Genomic DNA, 21,626 nt, shown 5'->3' with positions numbered 1-21,626 from the left:
TAAATAGGAGGTCCAGTTTAGCTGAGACCCTGTCTGTCTCAAAAATGACAGCAAAAACAGCTGGCAGAGTGACTGAAGTGGTAGAGTACCTGCCCAGCAAGTGCAAAGGCCCATGTTTAAACCTAATACTGCAAATAATAATAATAACCTCAGACTCTAAATTGACACAGTGAAGTGAAACAATTTTCTCTCAATCACCTCTCCCTTCGGGGAATTTATTCTTAAATGCAAAAGTGCATAGGGAGCCAAACAGCAGCATCTTGATTCAAAACTCAGGTAAAATGTTTAGATTGGTATAACAGTAATAGGTTATATTTTAAGGTATTTTTGCAGTCTGAAAATTTTTGTCACTTAAAACCATTTAGGGTTTGGGGAAAATAATTAAAAGATGCCTTTTGATACTTGGAACTATTTGTGTTACTAAGAAATGATATACTAGTGTATCATTGGAAGTTTCAATGAAATTTTTGCTTGTGTAAAGGTAGAGAAAATTCAACTTAGGTGATACTGCTTTTAATCTATTGGGGCAAGAAATAAGGATTAAATTTTCAAAAGTGTATGCATTTTTCTTTTGTTGGCATGTAATAGGAAAGAAACCAACTTCTGAGGAAATAATGAAGGCACATTGTCTTGGCAAAGGTCTGTAATTATTTAAGTTTTTGTTCTCTAAATGAAATAGAAAGTCATCTGGCATGATTTCAAAAGATGATGGCTGGGAACAGAGAATCTTCCTACTTAGCAACTGTGCCCAGTCACACTCAGAATGGGACAGTAAGACAGAGGTCTTACTCCATCTAGGAAAACGGATATTTGGAAATGAGGAATTGTCACCCATAGAGCATTCTGTAGAGATGCAAGAATTGGAAACAAGCTGAGCAGAGAGGATCTCTTGTGACCCAGCAGAGCCATTCAGATATGTGTGTTCCATGTTTGTAGACTATGGCTGTAATTTGTAAGAACAGTCAAGGTATGCTTAATTAAAAGACAGCAAATATACCAAGATAATATAACAACAATTGGGTTTCTCGGTGACACTTCTGGCAGTTTTCTTTCTTTTTTATTTTCTCCTACATTTTTATATTTCCTCATTCTATGTAATGAGTATATCAGTCTTATGTATGGGAAAAAATTGATTTAAGATGCTTTGGTCGGAATCTAGTTAAGAAAGATGTTATACAAACACAAAGCAAATGGCATAACCATGTCCTGGCCACTCCACTGTGGGTCCTGGGAAGTCCCTTGTGCTCTGCCCCTCTGGAATGTGCAGCTGCCCTGTTCTCACATGTGGCTCATGTTTTCCAGGGAGAACACACTCTGCCTGTATGAAATGGACTGTTTTGTATTGCCCACCCCCTCCCCTTTTTTTCTGGTAGTTATCAAACTTACAGATGACTTAGGGACAGTGTGTCGATTCCTCCAGATTCTAGGTTTTTCCAGGGCATTCTTTGAAGTGACCGCATACAAGCATTGTAGCATAAATTCTGTCCTATGGCTTAGGCCCTTGTTTTTTGATAAGATGTTAATGCTATCACTGAATGTTTTGGACTGTCTTCCCTTCTGAGAATTCTACAGCTTGCATGTAACTCTTTGCAAGATGACCACAGGAGAGTCTCCTTACCAACAGCATGGTGACTGTGAGTCAGGAATCCAAAACGCACAGTTCTGCCATTTACTCAGTAAGGCACCATGTTTTCCATGTACAGTACCAAACACACACAGGCCAGTACCATGGAGAGAGGAAGGGCAGCTGCCTGAAGAGGGCGCCCTTGCCCCATGCTCTGTCCTGTGCAGTTCTTACATTAGGCTCTTTCTAAATTGCATGTTCTAGAATAAAGCAGCAATGATAAAGGGCCTGCCTCCCTGCATTCTGTGGGCCATTCTAGCATGTTCTCAAACCTGAGAAGGGTATGGGGAGGACCTTACCAGTTGGTAGTCTGTGCTAGTGACTGGCATCTGAAATGGAGCAGTTTGGAAATCTGATCCTCGCTCTGTACTTAGAATTGGAAGTGAACCACCTTGTCTGCGGTGCAGTTGGCGTGCTGAGACAGGAGAGCTGATGGTGCAGGCAGGCCTGCAGGCTGGAGCTGGTAGAGGGACATGTGTTCACTCCGTGCTGCCCCATGATTTCGGGTGCTCTGACACAGAAAAGGGGGCTGGTAATGTGTTCTTGTTACTCTTTCTTCTTGATGCTTTTCCATGAGGATCCCATCAGGAGGAAGGGAAGACACATGGCTGACCCTGACTCTCAGCTCCACGAGCTCTGGTGTAGAACTCAGCCGCGGGCTCTGCCAGACCCAGAGTTCCATACCTTGCTTCTGTTCATTCCTGAGTGGCACAGAACACACCATCCTCAGTGAACCAACTTCCAGAGCACAGCTGACTCACACAGTCACCAGACGTGTAAATGTCAGAAACGTGCACAGTTCTTCTAAAGTATGATTTTTTTTTCCTCTTGTTTTGTGTAACACAACCCTTCATCACTTGCTTCAGGTGTAAATGAGATTTGGTTGAAGCGCTTGACCCTAACAGAAACCATAAGGACATGTGAGAGCCATTGTGAAATGAGTGCCAGCCAGAGTGTGGGGGGAGCTATACCCCCAGCTTCCTGCCAGGAAAATGCCTTTGTTCCCCACTACTGAAAACATGCATAGTTATTTTTTAAGCATATTGATAACCCTTCAGCATAGGCTTAAATCTCCTAAGCTTGATTTTTATTGGTTGTCTGATATAAAAACCTAAATAAATGGAAGCTTAAAATTGAGCATAGTAATTAACCAAGGAAGCATTTTCCACCATCTCATCATTTGAAAAGGGCTCCCTTTCTAACTAAGACTATGAGATGCCGTAAAAGAAATCTGCTTGAGAAACCTAGGGATAATTTGTCTTTCACTCAGTTCGGCCAATCAGCTATCCTTGCTGTCTACCGGTTCTCATAATTTACTCTTCCATTAAAATAAGGTGTCAATTGATTTGTGGCTTTCTTAGAACTTATAGAATGAGATATGGTACCATGTGAGTGCAAAAATTATGAAACTTCAATTCCTAATTTAGAAGTTTCCTTTCAAAGGGTGTGGATATAGCTCAATAGTGTAGAGTTCTTGCCTCATGTTCACTAAACCCTGGTTTGGAGCCACACAATGAAAGAAAAAGAAGGTTCCTCTCAGGTCATTAGTGATACTGTATGTCGTAAGTCTGAGTTGTATATTTGTAGACTTCATAAAAGCTACTGAAAGGTTATTCTGATAGAGTGAGTTCCTTTTAACAAGTCTTCTCTTGAAATAAATGTTACTGTTAACTTGTTTTAAAAAAGAAGCTGAAGGAGGGACCAGGAGTTTGGTCTAGTGGTAGAGTGCTTGCCTAGCATGCACTAAGACCCAGGTTCAATTCCTCGGTATCACATACATAGAAAAGCTGGAAGTGGTGCTGTGGCTCAAGTGGCAGAGCATTAGACTTGAGGAGGAAGCCCAAGGACAGTGCTCAGGCCCTGAGTTCAAGCCCCAGGACTGGCAAAAAAAAAATAATAATAATAATAATAATAATAAAAGAAACTGAAGGATGCCAAAGGATCTCCCATTCCTGTTTCTCCAAAAGAGAGTTCTTTTTTAGTAAGTTTTAAAGTGTTAACCTCCAATTTCAGTTTATTTGCTTTGCTGCCATATGACTGTATTTAAATAAGAAATCCTTAACTTCATAAGTAAATGAAGGTTGTTAGTTAAACAAAATATATGCTGAGTAAATTCAGAGTTCATCCAGCAGACAAATCACAAAACCATTCTCTTGGCAAACTGGGGAGTGCCGGGCCATGTCTTTGTTGTTTGTGAGATTGGAGTTTAATAAGGCTTGACTCGCTGCACCCTGCAGTTGTCGATGAGCTCTGATGGTCACTGTTTTTTCTCCACAGTACTCCAGCTGAGGCTGCAACAGAGGAGGACGCGGGAACAACTAGTGGACCAGGGCATCATGCCACGTAAGAGAGCCAGTGCTCAGCATGTGTGTGTAGTAACAGCGTGAGCCGATCCTGCCCAGTGCAGGTGTCCATTCAGGCGACCACAGAGCTAGCCAGAAAGGCGGCCATCAGCACACCAAAGTAACAACCAGGCTACACTACCAGGATACCTTTTAAATTATATGAAGAAAACCATCAGCACACCCAAGTCCCTACTTCCTACTCGAGTGAAGTGATCACCACTAATGAATATAAGATTAGACCTGCAAAAAGTGATACGATGAAGTCAACTCTAGCCATTTAATCCAGATTCAGTATCTTTGGTACTGCTCTGTGGTCTGTGTAATTAAATGTATGTTAATTATAAGACTAATGAGCATTCTATTTTTAATTAATAGCATCTTTCTGGCTCAAGTACAGATATTTCCTGACTATTCCTTGGGCTCAACTTTTCAGGAGATTTTTGAGTATTTGCCTGAGTTGTGTTCTTTTCCTTTAAGCCTTCCTTCCTTTTGGGGTGATTTTATATTTCAAGGGAAAGCTAGTTGTTTTATGTAGGTTTTAAAATCATCTGGATTTTTTTTCTAAAAATTAAATTTTACAATAGTTACACACTCAAAAGACATTGAAGAGTGAATTTTTTGCTTACCAAGCTTCTAAATCACTGCCAGCCCATAAATTATTTACTCATTTATGGTAAAGGAATTGTTTTTTTCAGCAGTAGATTTTTTTTTTCCTAGTGAAGCTTTTTTCCTAGACTACTATTAATTATCCCAATAGCTTCAATCAAGAATTACAATAGTCAGAGCCTATGTTGATAATCTGCCAGCGCCTCTGTGAACCACGGCAGCAGGATTCGAGGGTGATGTTTAAGACATCATAACTCAGCCATTCTTAACTCCTTAGAGAGCTGGGCCCTAGCCAGGCTATGGGGCTTCTGGGAGCCCCTACAGTGCCCCAGGCCAGCCTTGATAGTGATGCTCAAGGGCTGACTGGCTGAGTCTCCGCAACCAGGGAAGCCTAGCTCTGGTGGATGGGTGATAGATCCCTTCCACTCACCTGTGGTCATACATGCAGTCTACTCTGAAACACTGACGCACACAGACAAAATGATTTTACAAGGACACACCATAACAGGTATGGTTTCACCACCTACTGCCTATCCTTAGATTGAAATTCTACAATATTTAATATGCTGCTGGTTAGTATATTGAAGAGTCGCTGTATCTTTGGAGTGCATGAGAGAAGGAACATGAGCCTTTGAAATTCACACTCCTAAATTTCAGTCGCTTTGACTATTACCTACCTCTGTGACCTCAAGAAGCCATTGGCCTCTTAGGCCTTTCCTGTGTGCTGGGGCAGATTGACACCTACCATGTGAGGCTGCTGCGAAGACCAAAGCCATGTCACTGTGATTGCCCTGGAGCTAAGCCTCTTGTGAGTTGGGAATAAGTGTTACCTCAGATCTGTGTGCAGGATGCATACAGGAGCCTCCCGTGCAAGCCTAGATTACTTCTGAGGCCACATAGGCTTTGAGAGCGAAGGCCTATGAAGGGCTGGTCACACAACAGAAGCTTGCCCAAGTAGTGGTGGGAAGTTGTTTAACCTAGAGTTATAATTCCGTATGCAAGTCCACATTAAATGTATTTGTTTTATTGGTGAAATGCATATGTTTAATTCTATAACATTGGGGACAGGAGTTTGGCCCAGGACTGGCAAACATAAATAAATAAATTAAAATAAAATAAAATAATTCTATAACATTTCAACTTTTTGGTATCTCCTAGAGGAATTAATAAATAAATGGATCTCTTGGTATGCACAATTAGAATTATCAACATGAATTGGTGTAACTTTGGGCTGAGGCATGAACTCCTATGTTTATACTATGAAACAATTCATTTTCCCCTCACAGCTTTGAAGAGCCCAGCGGCATTCCATGAACAGATAAAAAGCCTGGAACGAGCCAGAGTAAGGAAAATTAAAGTGTTTTACTTTTCTGTGTTATTGGATTGTATATGTAGACACACCTAAGTCTGCCAATAGAGAAACACAGTCTGAATGGCATGGTTTCTAAGATGGTTTGATGGAGTTTGAAGAAAATGGGTCACGTTTAAATAGTATAATTTTTAAGCCAGAAATTCATTTTACCAGAAATTCATTTTACACATAGAGGTGGGTAAAACAATTGCATTTGTTCATTTTGTTCTCAAGGCCTAAGGACAGGTTTTAGAGATATGATAAAAGAGTAATTTTTCCCTCCCTCGCCCTTCCAAGAGCAGCATTTCCCCACAGTGGGAAGAGTGGCTGCAAAAGAGCACTGGCCAGGCCGGGAGTTTGGCCTAGTGGTAGAGTGCTTGCCTAGCATGCACAAAGACCCGAGTTCAATTCCTCGGCACCACATACATAGAAAAAAGCTGGAAGTGGTGCTGAGGCTCAAGTGGTAGAGCACCAGCCTTGAGAAGAAAAGTTCAAGGACAGTGCTCAGGCCCTGAGCTCAAGCCCAGGACTGACCAAAAAAAAAAAAAAAAAGCACTGCCATGACTGCTCGGTTGCTTCATCCCTTGTGGAGGCACTAGGATGGTTGTCTCTCAAAGTGCCGTTATGCTCATTTTTGTTCCTTGTGGTTTGTTTTTGAAGGTATAATGTCTATGGTACATACTGTAAACATTGCTTAACGGTTTCCCCAGCATGCAGTAATAATCCCTTAGAATTTTATAAGATAAAAGGCATTTCGCCACCCCCACCCCCGGTTGTGGGGCTTGAACTCAGGACCTGGGCACTGGCCCTGAGTGGCTTTTGCTCAGAACTAGTGCTCTACTATAGCCATAGCTCCTCTTCTGGTTTTTGAGTGATTAATTGGAGATAAAAGTCTCACAGGGACTTTTCTTCCCAGGATGGCTTTGAACCAAGATCCTCAGATCGCAGCCTCCTGAGTAACTAAGATTATAGGTGTGAGCCCCCAGTGCCTAGCTAAGACTTGTTTTAAAGCCTTATTGTTAAGAAGTGAGTATAGTTCTGATTAAGGAAATTCGAATGAAGATAGGATCTCCTCAAATATTAATACTTTTTAGAAATCCAAAAATAATATTTTACTGATATATGTTTAAATGATTAGATTTATGTCATTTCAAAAATCACCTTGAACAGTTTGAGCTTTTGACTTTGCCAAGTTTTAATATAAAATTAGGAAGTAGTTTGTACTCACATGCATTTCAAGCCCTTGGAGGATTTTGAAGATAGCAATTTAAGTCATACTGGATAATAATTTCTCTAAGTACTAATTTCTACTCTTTTTCTCACATATGTGACAAAAAGAATACAGTTTACTTAGTAGATCATCTTAAAAATGGAAAACCTCAATACATTATAAATTATTTATGATAAGACTTTGTTTACCTCTTCTTTTTCAAGACTGAAAACTTTTTGAAACATAAGATTCGAAGTCGACCAGACCGTTCTGAACTTGTCAGGATGCATATTTTAGAAGGTAAAAAGCTTTATTTCTAATTATTTTGCTGCACTTTCTCAAGATGACAAGTACAAATTCCATTATTTCCTCTGATTCCCATTCTAGTAACTTTTTACCTCACGGGCTGGCATTCTACAAACCCGAAGACCCTGAAAATACTGTGTTTGGTCCATGAAAAGATTTGACTCTCCAAATAACCAGTTGCTGGGCTGGCCCTTCCCACTGCCCATGCTGCGGGTGCCCTGCCAGATGGTCTGCGCAGGCTTCATCCAGGGGATTTTTTTTTAATCAATGAAGGACAATGCTCCCTGCTTATTAAGTCATAGAGCATAATATGTCCATAAGTCTAACCTCAAGCCCCAAGTCCTTCATATCTACCGGGTGTGACCATAATCCTTCATTACTAATGATTGTCCTTTAGTCACCCCTCCCAGAATCTCCCAGTGACATTAGAACCTCCTCCCTAAGGATCCTGGGAGGGACAGCTGCCCTGTCCAAGAAAAGCAGCCTTGAAAGATTGTGCCTCTGTCCATTGACTTCGGCCCCCACTGTTTTGCTTCTCTGATTTGATGAGCAGGATGAGGAGCTTGATCCTGTGATAGTCACATGTGTGTTGAGCCTTGAGAAGATTCTGAAAGAATCTGGAAACTTCAAAGCACTTAGAGATAGTTGTTGGGTAGAAAAAGACATTTGGTCTGTGAGCCTGAATATAGAATTAGAATTAGGTTCATCTGGGGCTGGGAGTTTGGTCTAATGGTAGAGTGCTTGCCTAGCATGCACGAAGACCCGGGTTCAATTCCTCAGTACCCCACATGCATAGCAAAAAGCCGGAAGTGGTGCTGAGGCTCAAGTGGTAGAGCTCTAGCCTTGAGAAAGTCCAAGGACAGTGCTCAGGTCCTGAGCCCAAGCCCAGGACTGGCAAAAAAAAAAAAAAAGAATTAAGTTCATCTTAAAAGATAAGGGATTGCAGCTTACCATGAGGAATAACCCTTAAATGTCAAACATGTCCAAAAGTGAAATCTTCAGAAGGTAAAAAGTTTCCCTTGAACTGAGAGCAAGAGATATGGATCCATGCTTTCCTGGAGCTTGTGTTCTAATGGCAGAAACGGATCATAATATGCAAAAAAGGTGAATTTGAAGCTGAAGCAGTGTTCCACGGGAGAATAATGAGGCAAGTGTGGTAGAGGAAAGGCACAGGCTGACCCTCATGCTGAGTTAAGACTCCAGAGTAGGGGCTCCTGTGGCCTGAAGAACCAACCCATGGTTATGTGCTGGTCCTCGTCCCCCTCCTCCTCCAGCAGGGGTAGAGGGCACAAAGGTACTTTGCTCTCTTTGGGTCATGTTCTCAGAAGTCCTCTGGATTGAAAAGGCTTCTCCCAGTGTTTCAGTAGGGCAGACTACCTACCAGCTATCAGCTGCAAATAATTTCAAAGAAGCCAGCCCTCTGGTAAGTAACATGGAAAATGGCTCCTTTTGGATCCCAGGTCAGAATTTCCTCATGTGTGAGAGACCGCATTGTGTAGTAACAGTGCTGTTTGCTTCCAAAATTCCTTTTGCAATTTATCAAAATGATTAAAGTCAAGGCATATTTAAATACAAAAGGAATCACCACCCAGCACCAGTGGCTCATACCTGTAGTCCTAGCTACTCAGGAGGTTGAGATCTGAGGATCATGGTTCAAAACCAGCCTGGGCATGAAAGTCCATGACACTATGTCTCCAATAAACTATTCAGGAAAAGCTAGAAGTGGCGCTATGGCTCAAATGGTAGAGTGCTAGCCTTGAGCCAAAAAAAAAAAAAATCTCAGAGTCAGTGCCCTGGCCCAGAGTTTAAGCTACAGGACCAGGAAAAAAAAAGTGTGTGTGTGGGAGGGGGGAATCACCTTTAAAAATGTCTTAAAACTATTCCCACTGCACTTTTAACATTAAATCAATTTGGATTTAAAGAAAAATGGGGGATGTGTCTAAATTATTTTCTGAAGTATAGCAGACTTTTCTGCACTGGCTGGCTTTAAACCAGGATCCTCAGATCTCAGCCTCTCAAGTTGGTAGGATTACAGGCATGAGTTTACTAGTGGCTGGACTGGGGCATTCATAGGCAGTCGGCTTCTCTTCAGCAAAGATTCTAGGAACCTGCAATTGTCTCGGCCTGATTTGGAGATGTGTTAGCCAAGTACTGATGAGAGCTGTTTCCTCCTTTAGAAACATTTGCAGAGCCCTCCCTGCAAGCTACTCAGATGAAGCTGAAAAGAGCTCGCCTGGCTGATGATCTGAATGAAAAAATTGCTCAGAGACCTGGCCCCATGGAGCTGGTGGAGAAGAACATCCTACCTGTGGACTCGAGTGTTAAGGAAGCAGTCATAGGCAAGAGCGGGATTGTACAGTCTTCTGCGGGAAAAGTGGGAGGGAGGAAGGCAAGGCAGGCTTCAGATAAAACACATCCAGTGAAAAGGCCAGCATCAATCACGGGTGTGGTTTTTCTTGCTCCATTAGAAGTTGCCTGACACATGCAGTGGTGTTTGGGCCTGTTCCTTCCTCCCACTTCACAGAGTCTTCTTTCATGTCTGAGATTTAGGTCTGACTTTTCATTATTCCATTTCCTAGGATGAATGTCAATGTCACACTTCTTTTTTTTCATTTCCGTTACTATTTTTACAAACCTTTCATTATATTTTCGCAAACTATTTCTCTTCTCTTTTAGAAAAAAGAACAAGAGAAATGGCTTGTTCACTGTTCTTTAGGAGGTCAATAGCACAAGAATAATGACTATTCTGTGAACTGGTATTCTCTGTCTGTTTCATCCTTGGCTTTACCATACTTTCTGATTTTTGCCTCTCTTCCTTGTTGCTAAGGATTGAACCACTGAGCTATACCCCTACCTCCACTGTTTCTCTTTTTTGTTTCTGGTATTAGTTTTAGCAGGGGGGAAAGAGTCATTTCAAAAATAACAGTAGTTATTCTTCATTTCTTTCTTTTTTTGGTTGGTCGTGGGGCATGAACTCTGGGCCTGGGCACTTTCCCTGAGCTCTTTAGCTCAAGGCTAGCACTCTACCACCTGAGCCACAGCACCAATTCCCAGTAGTTATTCTTTTGAAAGGTTAGGTTCCTGTTTTAAAACTATTGTAGCTTCCATTGCTCCTGGGAACTTTTTATTTCCCCATGACCTTGTGGAGGTTTTTTTTGTTTTGTTTTGTTTTTTCCCTTTGCCAGTCCTGGGGCTTGAACTCAGGGTCTGGGCTCTGTCCTTGGATACTTTTTGCTCACAACTAGCACTCTGTCACTTGAACCATGGTACCACTTCTGACTTTTTCTGCATATGTGGTCTGGAGGATTGAATCCAGGGCTTCATGCATGCAAAGCAAGCATTCTCCACTTCGCTATACTCCCAGCCAACCTTGTGACATTTTAGTACTTGATTGTCAAAGCTTGATCCACAGTCTACCTCAGATCCTTGCAGCTGGCTTTCTTTTTTATCTTACTACTAATTTGTTGACAAACAGTCCTGTGTTTTTTTCTAAGGGAGCCACAGAATTTTATTCCTGCCCTCCACACTTTCTTCAACTAGTAGTTGGATCTAAAGGCTTGGTCTGATTCATGTTTGTTTTTTTTTTTTTAATTCTCCTCTCCAAGATAAATCCTTGCTAGCAGTGTGTGCTCCCATTGAAAAATACCCAGTGTTGCTGGCCATAGTAGCTCACACCTGTGATCCTAGCTTCTCAGGAGGCTGAGATTTGAGGATCAAGGTTCAAAGCCAGCCCCAGCACAAAAGGACCTGAGACTCTTATCTCCAATTAACCTCTAGAAAACAGGTAGTGGGGCTTGGCTCAAGGGTAGGGTGGTAGCCTTGAGCTGAAGAGCTCAGGGACAGTGCCCAGGCTGAGTTTGAGCCCCATGACCCACAAAAAAAAAAAAAAAAATACCCAGTATTCAAAACAACAACAACAAAAAACTAGCTTGTTAAACTCGTACGGATGCACTGTCTCCACTTGTTCCTTTTAAGTGTGGCATTCCAGGGCCAGCAGCATATGTTAACAGTCAGTTCTCTCTCCAGGCGCCGGGAAAGAGGGCTATCCCCACAGCCAGGGTGATTTCTCATTTGACGAAGACAGCAGCGATGCTTTGTCTCCCGACCAACCAGCAAGCCAGGAGTCTCAGGGGTCTGCCTCATCGCCAAGTGAGCCAAAAGCCAGGGAGTCGCCATCTCCTGTGACTGCAAACACTCCAGCCCAGGTATGGCCTAACTCTGCTCTGCTGTATCAGGGCCGCGTTTTCACCAGAAGAGAAATGTAAACATATTGGAAAATACAATAGACTTATTTACCTGTGATCAAACTACCGTTAAAAACTTTTCAGTAGTTCCATACGTATTACTTGTGTTCTACATACACATTTATGTTTTATTTTATATACCACTTTGAGGCATAGTACCCACTGTTGGTTTTCTGGTGGTTAGAGATTATAGTCTCACAGACTTTCCTCCTTGGGCTGGCCTTAAACCACAATCCTCAGACCTCAGCCTCCTGAGTAGCTAGGATTACAGGAGTGAGCACTAGTATCTGGCTACATATACATTTTAATTTTAGTTTAGTAACTTAAAAAAAAATCACATAATATTTTTGTCATAAACTTTCATGAATCATAGATTTTTTTTTTGGGTCTGTAGTCAGGATTTGAACATAGGTCCTCAAACTTTGTATGCAGATATCAGTGAGCTATACCTCCAACTCCCACCTTAATCATTTTTAAGTGTAAAGAGTTCAGAAGTATTAAGTTTATTCACATTGTGGTACAGTATGCCTCTCTTCATTTCACTTTGTAAAAGTGAAGTCCCAAATATTCTCCCATTTTCTCTCCATTCTGCTCTATCCAGCTGTTGGAAATCAAGATCTGTTCTCTATCTATAAATCTGACTACTCTGAGTTCCCATGGAAATGAAACCATACAGTGCTCATTGTATGTGTGTGTGTATGTGCACGCACACAATGCACGCATGCACACACACACATGCGCGCGTACAGTTTTTGTTTGTTGTGGGGCCTGATCTCAGGGCCTGGGTGCTTTCCCTGAGCTGCTTATGCTCCAGGCTCGCACTCTACCACTTGAGCCACAGCTCCACTCCCAACTTTTTGGTAGTTTATTGGAGTCTTGTGACCTTTACTGCATTTCAAATTGTGGTTCTCAGATCTCTGTTTAGGATTAGCTAGGATTGTAAGTGTGAGTCATGGACCTGTGACCAGTGTTCATCTTGTTGTGATGGATGGCTTCATTCAGCCTACTGTCCTTAAGGTTTATCTATACTATGGTCTGCTAGGACGTCATTCTATTCTAGTGGAAGTGTGTTTATTCACTATGTTTATTTGTTGGTGACTGTGTTATCTTCCAGTGTTATAGTTTGGGGTCCTGTAACTATTCCATCTGTTTTGAGTTAAAGTTTTATATGGTATTAGGCAGAGGGTCCACCCTGTGGACAGCTAGTTCTCCCAGCACCGTGTGTTGAAGAGACTGTTCTCGCCCCATTGGAAGGCCAGGGCTAACTTCTCAGCTGTGCTTGTCCCGCACAGAAGGTTCACGAACACCATCTTTCCTCATTTTTTCCAAAACTATCCTTAAGAATACCAGGAAGTTTGAATCATATTAGGTGGTTCCTAATGATCAGAGGTTAAACTAGCCTTCATAACACTTGTGTTATAGTGGGGAAAATCCTGTAATGCTCATTTTATAATAAATATTGAATATTTCATGGAGAAAAAGAATACCAGGAAGATTCCATATAAATTTCAGTATTTTTTTATTTGAGGGAAGATTTGTCCTTTTAACAATACATTTGAATAAGTCTCAACATAGTAGAGTTGTACAATCATTGCCACTCTAATTATACAACCTGTTTACTACCCCGAAGAGAAATCACTGACCCGTTAGCAGACACTCTCCGTTGTCAAAGGTGAGGCAACCACCAATCCATTTTCTATCTGTTATTAGGTTCAAGCTGAGCAAATCCACATAGTGTTATACCTGTGGTCTCTCACTTCCTTCCTTAGTACAGTGTTTTGAAGATTCATCCATAACTAACCATCTATGTCACTACATCATTCTTTTAATATTCATCCTATAGACTCACCATATTTTGTTCATTTATGTTACTATCCATGTAGATAGGCCTAAGTGCTTACGTGGACCATAGTTTTATTTCTCTTAGCATTCTACCTAGGATTAGAACTGCTGTTTCATTTAGCAAATCCACATAGATTTTAACAACATAGATTTTATTAACACATATACTTGCCACACATGACGTGTACTTAATTCCAGCACTGGGAGGTCTGAGGATCACTGAGTTTACGGCCAGCCTAGGCTTTATAGCCAGTACTAGGCCACCTGTGCCCTGTGTAGAAACTGTCTCAAAATATAAAAGCAAATATATATCTCTATCATTTTAGTTGAATTAATGTATCTCTACTAACCAGTGCCTCAGTTATCTAGAACTGTTTTTTCCTTTCCACTCTTGTGTTTATAAGACCACTATTGTATTCTCACGTACTTGCTACAAATATAGCTAGATAGAGATAAGTAGATATTATTGGGTGCTTGTCTGTTCCTTTGGATAAATTACCAGATATTGAAATGAGTTTGTTGGGCCTAAGGTAGGTACTTGATTGCTATTCCTGGAATGTATTACAGATTTCCCCATCCCCGTCTTTCCACAAACAGCGTTTCTTTCAACCCTGGACATTTGTACTTGTATTACAGCGCTGGGGATGGATTCCCAGGGCCTCACACATGCCAGGGAGGTGTTTTACTACTGGGCTACACTTTCGCTTAGACTTTTCATGGTATGACTGTCATTTTTAATGGTTTCTGAGACCAAGTTACTTACCAAATATTTATTGAGCTCCTATTATTCGTTAGATTGTGTTAAGAATTGGAAATGCAGTACATGAAAAGGAACCTTTATTACACTGGAATTTCACGTAGCTGTAGGTTTGATAGGAGTTTTAGTGTGTATATCACTTGCTGGTCTTCATCTCTCAGTGTTTTGCCTTCTTGAAATGCTAATAGCATTTGGTTATTTTACAATGAAAACCATTGGCAGTGTTCATTGGGAATACTCAGTTCAGGAAAATGTTCTTGTTAAGCTTAGCATCCTGAGATTTCTGACAAGCACCTGCTTTAATCCTTAGCCTAGCGGCAGCCTGTGCTTACATAAGCATAAAAGCCTGGAGACTATTTTCCTACATTCTCCCTTTTCCCCCACGAGCATCCATGTGACAGGAACTATGCTTTCAGCACTCTTTATCTCATCACTGTGCTGTGAAGTCCGTTTATTTTCTTGTTTCTCTTTGACCCTTAGAGGTTAGACCTAGTTAGTGTGTATGTGTGTTCAATGTCTTGTGCAGGCCTTGCACAGAAAGTGCTCAGTGAAGGGTGCACTGGGCTCCGAGTATAGACAGACATGGACTTCTTGTAGCAGGCTCTGCCCACCTTACTCTGAGTAGGGCCTCCTTGGTGGTGGTGTGAGGACCAGCAGTTCAAGTCACCAAGCAAGCATGACCACGCAGCTCCGTGCACAGCCGGCCTGCAAGCAGGGTGAGGGGAGCTGTGCCCACAGATTTGTTGTACCTTGGTTTGAGCTTTAAAAATAGGGCTAAAAAGAATGTCAAGCGTGCGAGCAACTAGCATTTTAAAAACCCAGTTCTACTTAGGCTGTCCTCTGCTTCTGCCCACGAAGGTCTGGATGTCAGATGGCTATTAACATGACCATAAGCTGGCCCATGTGTCTATTAATGGCTTTGTGACATAGCCTCTGTCTATGTAGATTATAGTCTCCCTTTCCCTGTGTTGCTTGTAATACTTACTCATCTAAGTTAACAAGGGGCAGCCCTACCCAGCAGGCTGGCATTTAGAATCTTTGAAGGAAAATAGGAATGGTGGCGGTATTAAAGAATGAATGTGGACTGTTATGTGAGACAGTCTCTAAATAAGTCTGGTATAGCCAGAGCCTCTGTGCTCCGTGCAGACTGCTACAGACGCGCCCTTTGCCCAGCAGCTGCACAGCCCCACAAATCCCGCTTTAGAAAATGCTGGCAGGCCAGAGATGAGCCCTTCCTGTGTCTACCATAAAATTCCCTTGTATCAATAAGGAACATGACCACGGTGTTTCTTGTATTTTTATTCATGGACTTAAACTATATCCATGGAAAATGTGCCACCTTGCTATGGGAGAAAGATGCACCTTTGGGAGGTTTATAAATACTGGTGAGGGTTCTCTTGACATTGCTGTATGGATATGAAGTCTTCCAACTCCAGGCCTTGAGCCCTCACTCAGCTTTGTCATAACTAGTACTTTACCACTCAAGCTGTACCTCCACTTGCATGTTTTTGCTGATTTAAAAAAAAAAAAAAGTTGCTCAGGTTAGCTTGGAATGATAATCCTCCAATCTCAGCCTCTTGAGTAGCTAGAATACAGGCGTGAGCCACCAGTGCCTTGCTTTGTTTTCATTTTTAAATGCCAAACCCTGGTACCATAATGTTTCTGGGGTTTTTAATAATGTAGAACTAATAATAGAGTAGTTTCGGTACTTTTTATAGAATTCGTCCAGACTTCTTAGTTGACCTGTATAAAATATTTACCTACTCTTATTTCTCTCAAGCCCTTTCTTAACGCCTCGTTAGATGCCGAGATTTTCTTCTCTTGGCCAGTAGCTTGCACCAAATGCATGGGTTCCACACACAGGTAGTTATTTAATGAGATACCCTAGAAGAATGCTGAATATTTTTAGATCAAAACCCTACCAAGCGCTGGTATATTAAAAGACTTGAGGCTGGGAGTTTGGTCTAGTGGTCGAGTGCTTGCCTAGCATGCATGAAGACTCCAGTTTGATTCCTCAGTACCACATACACAGAAAAAAGCGGAAAATGATGCTGTGTGTGGCTCAAGTGGCAGAGCTCTAGCCTTGAGAAAGCCCAAGGACAGGGCTCAGGCCCTGAGCTCAAGCCACAGAACTAGGGGGGAAAAAAAGGAAGGACTTGAGGTTGGGGTAGCCCTGGATTCAATTTCTCGGTACCACATACACAGAAAATGCCTCAACTGATGCTGTGGCTCAGGTGCTAGCCTTGGGAAAGCTCAAGAACAGTGCCGAAGCCCTGAGTTCAAGTCCTAGGAGTTCAAGTCCTAGGACTGGAAAAATGAAATACCTGGTTTACAGCCAGTGGGCTTTTAGGTAGTAATTGGGTTGAGAGAGGTCTGACATCATTAATGGATTAATTTATTGATGAGTTCATAGGTGAATGGATTATTCAATCCTCCTCTTCTTGTCTACCATTCCCAGGTGAGCAACATTCTTCTTTCCTCTTCTCTGTCCCCTCTCCCTATCTTCTCTCTGTACTCCTTCCCCTGTCCTCTTCCCTGTCCTCCTGTTTTTCCCCCCTCACCTCTATCCCTTTTCCTTTCCTTTCCCCTCCATACTGTATCCTCCTTCCTCTGCACTTTGTCCACCCTCTTTTCTTTTCCCTCACCTGGTCCCTCCCTTTCTTCTCCCTCCCTTCCCTCTGTTCTTTGTGTCTTCTCTTTACTCCTCTCCCTCCACTCCACTTTGTCCTTTGTGTGTCCTCCCTCCCCTCCCTATCTCTTTCCTCCTGTCTTCTCTCCTTTTTCTCCCTTCCTCTCTACTTTATCCTCTCTGCATGCCTTGTCCTCAGTCATTTTCTTTGCTCCCTCTCCTTTCCCTTTCACTCTTTCCTCTGTCTCTTCCCTAGTTTGTACTTTGTGTATGCCTGTCCACCCTCTTTTCTCTTCCCTCACTCCCTTTCCTCCATCTCCCTACCCTGTCTTGTCTTTTCTTCCCTTTTTTCCCCTACTCCCTTTCCTGTCCTTTGTCTTATCTCCCCTTTCTGTCCCCTCTCCCTCCTCTCCACTTTGTCCTGTGTGACTGTCCTCTTTTCTCCCTTTCCTGTCTTTCCTGCTGTACTCCTGCCTTCTTTCCCTCCCTCGTTCCTCCCTATCCTTTCGTGTGCCTGTCTTCCCTCTCATTCCTCCCTCTCTCTCCCTTCCCCTCTGTTCTTTGTGTGCTTTCCCTTTCACTCCTGCCTCTCATTGTCCTCTCCACTTTGTCCTTTCTGTATGCCTGTCCACCTTCCCTCTCTTCCCTCACTCTCCCTCCCTTTACTATTTTTTTCTATCTTCCTATCTTCTGTCCCCTTTTCTCTTCTTTATCCTTGCTATGTGCCTGGCCTTTGTGTCTTCTCTCTTCCATCTCTACTCCTCTCCCTCGCCAATTTATCTTTCCTCAGTGCTTGTCCTCCCATTGTGCTTTCTTATCTCCCTCTTCTTCCCCCCTCCCTGTCTCCTTCCCCCCTCCTCCCCCCTCCTCGAGTCTACTTGTGTTCTTCATTTGAAAGGATTAAGACAGACAGATGCCTACCTGACTAGCGGTGGCATCTCACAGTGGTCAGAGTGCAAGCAGCTAGCTGCTCATTGTCAGTGGACAAACCCAGTGTTCAGTACACCGGCAGTGGCTGTCCCACTCGGAATGGAAGACAGTTCTGCCAGGCCCAGTACATGGGGTGAATATCCACCATGATACCAAACCAAACAGCCCAGCCCCTAAAGCTGCTCTTATTTCGCTCCAGAGACAGGACACATAAATTGTCACTCTGAGTTAGGGAATAATAGGGTCATGAAAAAAGCTAGCTGTGACAAGAATAGTGTAAATGTACCTGCAATGATCAAAGTGGTGACTTTTATGTACATATTACTGTGAATTTTAACGATGTACTTTTAAAGCAGTAATTTATGCAAATCTGCACTACTAATCAGTGATGTATGTAAATCAGCTAAATGTCCGCTAGATTTTATGCCAATAAATCAAATGGCTTTTTATGTTGTTCTAAAAGTAAAATGCTTAAACTGAAAATTAGAAATTAGAACAATCAGAGCTAGACAAAGCTAGAGTTTTACATAAAATATCCATCTGTCAAACATACAAAACATGTATTCAGTTTTTATTGAACCCATTCATTGTTCATGTTGTCTAAAGATTCATATATGGAAACGTTAATGAATTGCTGCACTTGAAATTCCTATTTGCATGTAGACATCTTAATCAAAACTCTTACACAGCCTAAAGTAAAAACAGACTTACTGTAGATTTAAAACCTATAGTCTACAAAAGCTTTGAGTTTGTCTTTTCCAGTATCTAGTTTTGGTCCCCAAGGTTGCATAAAGAAAATTATAATTAAAGAAAGCACTTATAGCCGGGCACAGTGGCTCACGCTTGTAATCCTAATTATTCAGGAAACAGATCTGAGTATCTCGGTTCAAAGCCAGCCTAGGCACTAAAGAACATGAGACTCTTATCTCCAGTTAATCACAAATGGGAAGTGGGGCTGAGGCTCAAGGGGTAGGGCAGTAGCCTTGAGCTGAAGAGCTCAGGGACAGCCCCCAGGCCAAGAGTTCAAGCCCCATGACGATTTAAAAAAAAAAAAAAAAAAGCATTGCTACTGGGTGTTGGTGGCTCACACCTGTCATCCTAGCTACTCAGGAGGCTGAGATCTGAGGATTTTGGGTCAAAGCCAGCCCAGGCAGAAAAGTCACCATGAGCCTTACCTCTAATTAACCCCCAGAAAAATGGAAGTGGTACTGTGGCTTAAGTGGTAGAGCACTAGTCTTGAGCACCAAGAGGTCAGGGATGGTGCCGCCTCCACCCCATATTTAAGCCCCTGGACCAACAACAACAACAAAAAAGGCACTTGCCAGAGAATGGTGCTTGTCCTTGGTAAGTGAACTATTCTGTAGACAGAGCCTGCTTATTTGTTCCAGCCTTAACCTTTCCATGGTTTAGAACACTCTTTGGTAATTGCAGTAAGAGAACCACTGCTTTGAGCATTTTTTTGATGTCCTCTCATGGTGCTAGCATGACAGTGAAAGAATGACGCCTGTGACCTAAGAAGTTATAACAAGCTATCACGGAACAAGAAGAGTCAAGTCCACAGCTTGCCTGTTTCTCTATGAAATCAGTTCCACAGCAGTTGTTTTTTTTTTTTTTTTTTTTTTTTTTTTGCCGGTCATGGAGCTTAAACTCACGGCCTGGGCACCGTCCCTGAGCAGCTTCTTTTTGCTTAAAGCTAGTTACCAATTTAGCCATACCAGCACTTCTGGCATTTCCTGTGTATCTGATGCTGAGGAATTGAACCAGGGCTTCGTGCATCTAGGCATGCAGTCTTTCACTAGGCTATATTCCCAGTCTGAAAGTACCAAACTTAAGCCCAGGTGGCAGTAGCAATGTAAACACTTGCTCGTGATTATTTTTAAGATTTTAACATATTGCTTAACTTACTGTAAGACATCATATCTATGGCCTGGGTATTCTTAATTGTTTCTGGGAGAATAGTCCTTTTTTAAAGTTACTAGTTTTTAAGTTATTTTGGTAACCTGAGCCAATAGGAGTAAAATACATAGACACAGCCTTAATGGAGGTCATGGAGGGCTGTTGTATTTGGGGAATACAGTACTTGTACCTAGGCTCAGGGCCTCAATTTTGCCAGGCCTGCAGCACCTCTTTCAGTTGGTTGTCTCAAGGTAGGGGGGGGTCTTTCTTTTTGCCTAGGCCAGCTTGGACTGTGAGCTCCTGCTTGTGCTTTCCTTTGTGTCTGGGAAAGACAGGCCAGGGCCTTGATGGCAGCCTTCAGGCAACAGGCCCATACCAAGCCTCTGACAGAGATGGATCTTGGGTCCTTTTTGCCAAGGCTGGCTTCTGTCAGCCATCCCCTGCTTACTGCTGCCCCAGATCACTAGAATTAACAGGCTTGAGTTACTAGGCTGGCTTGTTTATTTTATCCCTTTTAAGGCACACTACAAAGACTAACAAACCAGTGACACCTGTCATCTTAACTGCATGGGAGACTAGGAGTAGAAGGAGCATAGTTTGAGGCCAGTCCAGGCAGAATTTATAAGATCCCTTCTCAATAAAGAGCCAGACTCGCCAGTACGACGCCTGCCATCCTAGCTATTGGGGGTTGAGCACACCCGTGCAAGAAGCTACACTTGGATAAACAAGTGAAAAGGCTTACAAAATATAGCTGGGTGCTATTGTCCTAGCTGCTTGGGAGACACAGATGGAATGGCTGAGGATCTAGCCTAAGAAAAATGCTTACAAGACCCTCAACTCAGCCAGTAGCTTAGTACTGCATACATGAGTGTCACCCCAGATACGTGGAAGCTTAAATAGGAGGCTCAAGGTTCAGACCAGTCTGAGAAATAAAAACAAGGCTCCATTTAAGAGCAAAAGGGGATGGAGGCATGGCCCAAGCTGTAGAGCAAGTACAAAGAAACAGTATTACCAAAACCGGGGTGTGTGTGCTACAATGTGAAAAAGAGTTTAGATACATCTCTTTTTAGTAGAACTTACCACCTTTGCATGAAGGTTAACTGAGAACCACTATTTCAGTTAAGTTATTCTTATTGTCTTCTGAAATTCCAAAGGACTCAATGAGAACTTGTGTTTGCAACTAAGGATGATTTGGGACAGCCTAGAAATGAGGAAAACATGTGCACAACTCTGACAGTGGATACTGCATCTGTGCTTCTGCATTCTTGTTCAGATTATTAATCCTGCTTACTGATTCCTCACACTGTCTTACCAGCTAGACTGGTAAGGTGACTCCACAGTTCAGAAGTCATCTGGAGTAAATACCTGCATACATAATTCACAATTCTAACAGTCTACTTCAGATAAGTACAAGAGAGCCAAGGAAATGGTTTTTTCCCCTCTGTGATAACTTACCTAGAGGTAAGTTCCCTTGTTACCAGAAAGGATGCTGGGATTGAGGAAGGCCATGTCCCATGAGAGACCAGCAGGCATCATCTCCCACATAGAGCACTAGGTCAGGGCTGCTGGAAAGCAGAAACCTGAGTCCAGGGCGACATTATCTCCCTTCATTTCCACTTGAAATGCCATGGAGGAGGGCCATCTTTCTGAAGGGATTCATATCACTAACCATTACTTACTAGCCAGTGTCCATGAAGAAAGCCAAGCTGGACACCTGCAGCTGCACACTCACACAGCTCCAGCAGGGCTGGAGAATGTGACCAAGCTAAGCAAAGCCACAGGAATGTCCATTCATCAATTCAACAAATGTTCATTAAGAAAGATGCACCACGCTTTGTATTTCTTGCTAATAGCACTCTGGGTTTTCAGTTCATTTAAGAACAAAA

General features: G+C 42.4%; 1 protein-coding gene across 4 annotated transcripts in view; it reads left to right on the top strand.

The window, feature by feature from the left end:
- Mrtfb (myocardin related transcription factor B) overlaps window positions 1-21,626 on the top strand; it is a 66,863-nt gene that overhangs the window by 29,393 nt on the left and 15,844 nt on the right. For all 4 annotated transcript variants that reach the window (XM_090324669.1, XM_090324668.1, XM_090324671.1 and 1 more), the window contains 5 exons: window positions 3,902-3,967; window positions 5,862-5,917; window positions 7,361-7,436; window positions 9,620-9,781; window positions 11,469-11,647. In XM_090324669.1, the coding sequence (XP_090180795.1) occupies window positions 3,902-3,967; window positions 5,862-5,917; window positions 7,361-7,436; window positions 9,620-9,781; window positions 11,469-11,647 (539 nt within the window). The remainder of the gene's footprint in view (window positions 1-3,901; window positions 3,968-5,861; window positions 5,918-7,360; window positions 7,437-9,619; window positions 9,782-11,468; window positions 11,648-21,626) is intronic.

The sequence above is a fragment of the Megascapheus bottae genome, chromosome 36 (assembly GCF_031878675.1).
Source record: "Megascapheus bottae isolate mThoBot1 chromosome 36, mThoBot2.hap1, whole genome shotgun sequence".
Taxonomy (NCBI): domain Eukaryota; kingdom Metazoa; phylum Chordata; class Mammalia; order Rodentia; family Geomyidae; genus Megascapheus; species Megascapheus bottae.
This window is presented reverse-complemented; position numbering and strand designations above follow the sequence as displayed.